General features: G+C 46.9%; 1 protein-coding gene across 1 annotated transcript; it reads right to left on the bottom strand.

The window, feature by feature from the left end:
* Positions 1–4,134: 4,134 nt before the first annotated feature.
* Positions 4,135–7,276, bottom strand: SOX12 (SRY-box transcription factor 12). The gene is made up of 2 exons (XM_040436348.1): positions 6,077–7,276; positions 4,135–4,468 (listed from the first exon to the last, which is right to left on the bottom strand). The coding sequence occupies exon 1, from the start codon at positions 6,927–6,929 to the stop codon at positions 6,168–6,170; it is 762 nt and encodes a 253-aa protein (XP_040292282.1). The 5' UTR covers positions 6,930–7,276; the 3' UTR covers positions 4,135–4,468; positions 6,077–6,167.
* Between the last annotated feature and the right edge of the window lie 1,103 nt (positions 7,277–8,379).

Genomic DNA, 8,379 nt, shown 5'->3' with positions numbered 1-8,379 from the left:
ATATCAGTCTGCCATTGTCCTGTACCCTCAGTATCAGTATGTCATTGTCTTGTACCACCAGTATCAGTCTGTCATTGTCCTGTACCCTCAGTATCAGTATGTCATTGTGCTGTACCCCCAGTATCAGTCTGTCATTGTCCTGTACCCCCAGTATCAGTCTGTCATTGTCCTGTACCCTCAGTATCAGTCTGTCATTGTCCTGTACCCCCAGTTTCAGTCTGTCATTGTCCTGTACCCTCAGTATCAGTATGTCATTGTCCTGTACCACCATTATCAGTCTGTCATTGTCCTGTACCCCCAGTATCAGTCTGTCATTGTCCTGTACCCTCAGTATCAGTATGTCATTGTCCTGTACCACCATTATCAGTCTGTCATTGTCCTGTACCCCCAGTATCAGTCTGTCATTGTCCTGTACCCTCAGTATCAGTATGTCATTGTCCTGTACCCCCAGTATCAGTCTGTCATTGTCCTGTACCCCCAGTATCAGTCTGTCATTGTCCTGTACCCCCAGTATCAGTCTGTCATTGTCCTGTACCCCCAGTATCAGTCTGTCATTGTCCTGTAAACCCAGTATGAGTCTGTCATTGTCCTCTACCCCCAGTATCAGTATGTCATTGTCCTGTACCCCCAGTATCAGTCTGTCATTGTCCTGTAAACCCAGTATGAGTCTGTCATTGTCCTCTACCCCCAGTATCAGTATGTCATTGTCCTGTACCCCCAGTATCAGTCTGTCATTTTCCTGTATCCCCAGTATCAGTCTGTCATTGTCCTGTACCCTCAGTATCATCTGTCATTGTCCTGTACGCCCAGGATCATCTGTCATTGTCCTGTACCCCCATATCAGTCTGCCATTGTCCTGTACCCTCAGTATCAGTATGTCATTGTCTTGTACCACCAGTATCAGTCTGTCATTGTCCTGTACCCTCAGTATCAGTATGTCATTGTGCTGTACCCCCAGTATCAGTCTGTCATTGTCCTGTACCCCCAGTATCAGTCTGTCATTGTCCTGTACCCTCAGTATCAGTCTGTCATTGTCCTGTACCCCCAGTTTCAGTCTGTCATTGTCCTGTACCCTCAGTATCAGTATGTCATTGTCCTGTACCACCATTATCAGTCTGTCATTGTCCTGTACCCCCAGTATCAGTCTGTCATTGTCCTGTACCCTCAGTATCAGTATGTCATTGTCCTGTACCACCATTATCAGTCTGTCATTGTCCTGTACCCCCAGTATCAGTCTGTCATTGTCCTGTACCCTCAGTATCAGTATGTCATTGTCCTGTACCCCCAGTATCAGTATGTCATTGTCCTGTACCCCCAGTATCAGTCTGTCATTGTCCTGTACCCCCAGTATCAGTCTGTCATTGTCCTGTACCCCCAGTATCAGTCTGTCATTGTCCTGTACCCTCAGTATCAGTCTGTCATTGTCCTGTACCCCCAGTTTCAGTCTGTCATTGTCCTGTACCCTCAGTATGTCATTGTCCTGTACCACCATTATCAGTCTGTCATTGTCCTGTACCCCCCCCCCAGTATCAGTCTGTCATTGTCCTGTACCCTGAGTATCAGTCTGTCATTGTCCTGTACCCTGAGTATCAGTCTGTCATTGTCCTGTACCCCCAGTATCAGTCTGTCATTGTCCTGTACCCCCAGTATCAGTCTGTCATTGTCCTGTACCCTCAGTATCAGTCTGTCATTGTCCTGTACCCTCAGTATCAGTCTGTCATAGTCCTGTACCCCCAGTATCAGTCTGTCATAGTCCTGTACCCCGAGTATCAGTCTGTCATTGTCCTGTACCCTCAGTATTAGTCATTGTTCTGGGTTTTCCACCAGACATTACCATTAGATTTTACTGCATGTCTTACAGTCAGATCTATTCCCGCTGCTCGAGTTGTACAACTCTGATCTATATCATGCTGCTGCTGGCATCTTCTTAGTAGAAAACATGATCAGAAGCCGTTACCGGAGGGGACATCATTTCCTACAGTTCATCTTGGGAGTTTCAAGTGAGCACAGTAATTGCCTTTAATATGTCTTTACCAGGATGAATTCATCTACATTAAGATGTTCTGTATGGCGCTATAGACGCTGGCTCAGCCGAGAAGCTTTCAATACTGCTGACATGACAGGCCGCAGTCAGGTCTCTGTAATGTTATCTACACCCAGAGGCATCCGCAGTTCCTGACCTGTTCATAAGCCACGTTGCAGACAGTATGGTAATGCTACTATACATACCTGTGACCCTATAACCCTGTGAAAAAAGGAGAGGTTGGCACCAGCTACTATTTCATATTGTGTATTATTAATGAATGCACTTATCTACTTAGTATTACTCTTTAATCCTGCATGTATTAACCATTTAATTGCCATACACTCTGCACTATTAGGCATGAAATACCCAAACCACAGCAAAGCTCATCCCTTTGAATAATACAACCAGCTGCATCCGTTCAGAACAGATCCGGTTAAATGATATCGAAAATGAACATGCCATATCCGACACTAAAACCATTGTAAGTCAATGGGCGCCGGATCCGTTTTTTTCGTCTCAGATTTTTGGTGCCGGATCTGGCATGTTCAGTTTCCCATGCCATACACAAAAACACTGCTTGCAGCGGTTTTGTGTCCAGCGTGGGAACGCAACAAACCGGAACGGAATGCATTCTGGTGCACTCCTCTCCAGTTTGTTTAGTTTTGTCCCTATTGACAATGAATGGGGACAAAACTGAAGAGTTTTCCTTTCTGGTTTTGAGATCCAGCAGAACCCTGATGTGAAAGTAGCCTAACCCACTAAGGCAAGGGCTAGAGGATCCATCATGTCACATTGGCGCCCATAGAGCTCCACATTGAGTTTTCTAATGCAGTTACAGCAGACAGTTAAAAATGGTGTCTGTCCTTGACAACAGGTGGATTTGCACCAGTAATAGTTGCTTAGCGTGTCTGCTGGGTAATGGCACATTGTACACCTTGGTGTCATTCAGTACTACCCATGTATTCCACTAATTCTAGCATGCAGCAAGCTGTGTCATCAACGTGGTGGTCACTAAAAGTTGCACTTGACTTAAAGGGCTTGTGTCACTTCAGCAAATGGCATTTATCATGTAGAGAATGTTAATACAAGGCAAGTATTGTGATTATCCATATTGTGTTCATCACATTATACACTGCTCAAATCCAGGTGTTACGACCACACCGCAATCCAGCAGCGGTGGTCGTGTTTGTATCCTATAGGAAAAAGCGATGCCCTTTCAGGTGGCCGAGACAGTAAAAGTACGTATAGGCTAGTGCTTTTTCCAATAGTGTGCAAGCACAACCATCGCTGATTCAGGGGTGGTGGTAACCCCTGGATATGAGCCAAGTATAATGTGATGGAAAAATTAATCCAGCCAGCAAAGGAGGCAATATGGACAATCACAATACATTAGTAAGTGCCTTGTATTAACTATCTCTACATGATAAATGCTATTTGCTGAAGTGAGACAACCCCTTTAAAGGATATTGCGAGGATATGCCATAATTGTCAGGTAGATGTGGGTCACACCTTAGGGACCCACTCCTGTCTCCAAAACTGGGCCCTCAAAGTGAAGGAAGAGCAGCCTCGAATAGGTGGCCACCTCTCCATTCACCATTATGGGACTGCCGGAAATGGCCGAGCATGTGCACCCCTGAAGTGAAGGGTCATCAGCTGTGCGTGGCCACCTTTACTTTTTACCAGTGGCGAATGATGGGTGGATGTGCATCACTTCGTGGTCCCAGAGGTGGGACCTGCACCTGTCTGACTTTTATGGCATGTCCAAGAAAGATGCCTTAGTTGTAGAAATGAGACAAACACCTTTAAGTGCTATGGTGGCGCTCCCTAAAAAATAACTGAAGCTATGGACCGCCACCACAGTCATGTGTCATGATCTAACTACAATCGTATCAGGTGACCGGAGTCACATGACACCTTTGTGGCTATTGACCAGTTAACATCATCCAGCACAGACAGTTTTCATTGCGCTTTATTTATTTCCAGATATGATTGATTCTCCACTTCCAAACAGTATCCCCAACCCTTAATCTATCCCTCCCCCCTCCCAACGCCCATTCCCATTAATTATTAACCACCCCACCCCCTTTTTTATCCCGTTCCATCTGGCCAGAACCCACAGTCAAGGATCTGGAAGGAATTTTTTTTGTTACCTTTTACCAATAAAAAGTCATAAATTGGCTCCATTCCGTGAAAAATCCCTAAATGTGCAAATAGCATGATCCCATGGGACATGATGACACTGCTTTGTTGGTAACCCCAATCCCTCAGTGCCCCAGCTCTGACGGTTTTCCAACTGCTCAGTGTCTCCGCCCTGCTGGCATCTCTGGAACACAAGACTTCTTTTGTGAATGTGGTCAGTCCCATCAGATGTCTAGGCTCCGAGTCCTTACAATCAAATATGAATTCCCTGCATTAAATCTTGAGTTCCTGAGCAAGTCAAATCTGAGAAATTCACAAGACAGGGGGAAGCGGTTCTAGGAAATAAGAAACAGATAACCCTATTCCTCACCTCTCCATTACCCCTAAATAGAAGCCCCCAGCTTTATAGAATCAGCCCATCCCAGTGTCTTGCCCCACCCAAGGCCCGAAAAATATTGGTATTCCCCAAAATCAAAGAATACAGTACCCCACGTTATAAGATATACCCCACCCTAAGGAATGCATTTGGGCCCCTCCGGTTCTGGCGCTCTTTCCTGTGCTGCCCCTGCCAATATATGGGCACATGCACCTTGGTATATAAATATACTGTACATAAGGAGTGTGAACGTGACTAGCACGGTTATTGCACAGCATGTCAGTGGAGAGTGGATGATTGCTGCATGTTGGAGGCGCAGCGCAGACATACATTATATATACATGCAGTGAAGCAGACACAGGCAGATTAATGCACATATGTACAGACACGTGAGAGGCTCGGCAGCCAGACTCATATATATATATAGACAGTGTCAAGGCTGTGAGGAGCTGTATAGTGGCTGGTCTTCCCCCTCCTTGCTATATGAGGGGATCTGAGGTCAATAACGTTTCCTGAGAGCTTCTGAGGATAAAAGTGAGACAATAGGGAGGGGTCTCTGTGCCTAAGGGGGTCCTGAGGTCTGTGGAGTGTTTCTGAGCCCCTGATTTACAGGGAAATTAGTCCTGAGGTCTTGTCCTGAGGTTTAACATTGTATAGAGAGAGGGGTGAGAAACTGTCCTGAGGAGATTTAAGAAGGGGATAGATGATAGATAGATAGATAGATAGATAGATAGATAGACAAATAGATGGACGGACAGATAGACAGATAAATAGATGGAAAGATATGAGATAGATAGACAGACAAACAGAAAGACAGACAGTGGATTGATGAATGGACAGATAGATGGATGGACAGACAGATAGATAAACAGGATGGATGGATGAATGAAAGGATAGACAGACATAGATAGATAGATAGACAGATAGATAGATGAAAGGATAGATGGATGGATAGATAATCAGGAGAAAGGCAGACAGATAGATAGATGAAAGGATAGATAATTAGGAGAAAGATAGATAGATAGACAGATAGATGAAAGGATAGATGGATGGATAGATAATTAGGAGAAAGACAGACAGATAGGCAGACAGGCTTGTACACACACTAGTCTGTATGGCCTTACCTGTCTCTTAACTCTGAGTTTGTCTTGAGTTCAGGGCGAGGTTGACAGACAGACAACGACACGCGCAGTGTACATTTGCGTGTAGACATGTATGTGCACAGTGTGTCTGTCTGTATTGCAGCCCTGAAGACGATGGCAGCACAGGAGAGAGCGCTCAGTTTGGAATGAAAGAAAACTCTTTTGAGGGACAGCTAGAGAGAGTGCACTAGGAGACAGCATGAGAGTGCTTAGACAGACAGGCAAAAATTCAGACAGCGATGTGAGCAAAAGCAGAGAAGCCTGTCTGTGAGCCACAAGCTGAAAGAGACAGCAGAGAGCACCCTGAGAAACTGTAGTATAAGTGCCTGGAGAGACAGTCAGGACGGAAAGTGCTCAGAGATTGCAGAGAGTGAGAGTGTTCCATGCGTTCACCTTTTCTTGTTGCCGGTAGGAGTCCATGATGGACAGTTCCATGAGGTGTTACCTGCTGCCGACGCCTCTCTGTGGGACGTGGGGTCTCAATTCAGAAGGAGAACACGAGGTCAGACACACTTCCGAGGAGGCCACTCCCAGATATCATCTCCACCACCTCGGGGGTGCAGTGATCTGGAAACTCGAAATGGGACCCGCTGCTTGGAAGAAGCTCTCTCTCTTGTGGGACGCAAAGGGACCCTGAACAGAGTTCGGGTAGACTTTCCTCCAGGGCCTCATCATCTTCAACTGGCTCTGGGGAAGAGGGCAAAGAGCGGGCATGGGTGTAGGGGGGCACCTCTGGGCTGCGTGCTGATGACTCCCGATTCTGCGTCTCTTCTGATTGGCCGCCTTTGTGCCCCCCCCACTCAGGGTTTTCCTCCCCCCAGTGCATGCTGGATCCCAGATTCACTTCCGACTGGCATGGCGAGGGAGCAGGTTGGCACCTAGACGTTGTACGGGGCAGTCTGGCACGTGTTCTGCTAGCTGGATCCTTAGTACGCCGGCGTGGTCGGTATTTGTAGTTGGGATAGTCGGCCATGTGTTTGAGTCGCAGACGTTCTGCCTCTCGAACGTATGGGATTTTATCTGTGTCCTCCAGTAACTTCCAGCGTTGGCCAAGGCTGCGAGAGATGTCAGCGTTGTGCATGTTGGGGCACAGAGACATAAGCTTCCGCCTTTCTATCTGAGACCATACCATGAAGGCATTCATTGGACGTTTGATGTGCCCACTAGGGGTCTTACACCAGCTGGGCCCCCCAGGAACAGCATCAGGTGTCTTTGGGTTCCCCCCAACAGTCTTGTGCTGCACCATCCTAAGGTTTGAAGTTACAAGTTGCTACAGAAATGCCATGCTGCTACAGACAGTCCAGAAGGTGTTGGGTTAGCAGGTACCAAGGACAGGACGCTGGGCACTGAAAGGGTTAGCAGGACCAGAAGGATGCAGGACAGGTGGCCTTCAATAGATCAGGGTGCAATGCGAAGGTGCTGGCACTGCAGGTGAAGGTCACAGTGCCAACTAATGCCCAGGATGTTCTTTCCCTGTCTATCACCCACAGTTCTTCTGCCTTCTCTTCCTTCCTTTGTCTCTGGCTCTGCTCTCTTTCTCTCTCTCTGTCCCAGACGCTGCCTCACTGCCTGTCTCCCCACTTCAGTCTGGGGGGGCCGTTGTAAACACAAGTCTGCCTGCAGTCTCTCCCCCCCCCCAACTCTTCTCCTGAGCTGCTATTGGTTGCTGGGCGGGTCTGAGTCTGCACCAGCACATTAATGGGCTGAGAAACCGAGATCAGCTCAGAAAAGCTGCTCAATCCTACCGAATGAGTGTGACGGTGCAGACAGCCATGTGTGACTGGAGAGGGGACAGTCAGCACGTGTCGCCCTGTGTGTGTGACAGAGATGGCCAGCTGCACTGTGGCATAGCTATACTGCAACATGCATGCATCCGTGCCATGTACTCAGGCCTCTCTATACAGGAATCCAGAAGGCTCTAGAATTTGCAAGTGCATTTTATAGGTAACAAGATTGTCCTGGAAAAAAATGTCAGCTTACCACCTGCTGGGTGAGACTGACATTATCCAGGTGCATCCGGGTAGCATCAGACGCCAGAAGTTCCAAGGACGTCTTCTGGGTCATGTTCATCCCAGGAGATCTGCAGAAGGTAGAAATGTTCAGCTTCTGGCTGCTGGCAGTGTTGTGTTTGTCATTTAACCTCTGAGGTCCCAGCTGCTAAACACAATCTAAATGTAAAAGAAGGAAAAAAAAAAAAAAAAGAATAAAAATCTCCAAACAATCAATATCCTACAATCTTGGAAACACAATATACTGTATGCAGCCGTGGAACCATCCAAAAGAACAGGCATTGACTGTTCCCAAATAACTCTGAACTAGACAACTACCAATCAGGGCTGCTTCTATTTGTCCTTTAGATACTTCCCTCTTATTAAAAGTAGGGTCTTGATTAGGGTTGCATTTTGGGAAGAACATCCATATAACTTATTAAAGGCGTTGTCCGCTTTTTTTTTATATTGATGACCCATCCTCAGGATAGGTCATCAATATCAGATTGACACCCAGTACCCCCACCGATCAGGTGTTTGAAGAGATCACAGCGCTCGCACGAGAGCTGGTTTACTTCTCTGCTTACCTGTTCGCCGTCGCAAACGCAGCGTCCGATTCACTTCAAGTGAATTGAAGTGAATGGGATGGTTGAGATGTAATTACACCTGCATACCGCTTCGGTTGCGACTTGCACGAGCGCCTTTCTT

Source organism: Bufo bufo, chromosome 6 (assembly GCF_905171765.1).
Source record: "Bufo bufo chromosome 6, aBufBuf1.1, whole genome shotgun sequence".
NCBI classification, from domain to species: domain Eukaryota; kingdom Metazoa; phylum Chordata; class Amphibia; order Anura; family Bufonidae; genus Bufo; species Bufo bufo.
The sequence above is the reverse complement of the archived record's forward strand: the minus strand, read 5'-3'. Positions and strand labels throughout refer to the sequence as shown.

Excerpts from the sequence above, each read along its gene's own strand:
- SOX12 (XM_040436348.1), bottom strand. The coding sequence starts at position 6,929 with ATGGTGCAGCACAAGACTGTTGGGGGGAACCCAAAGACACCTGATGCT.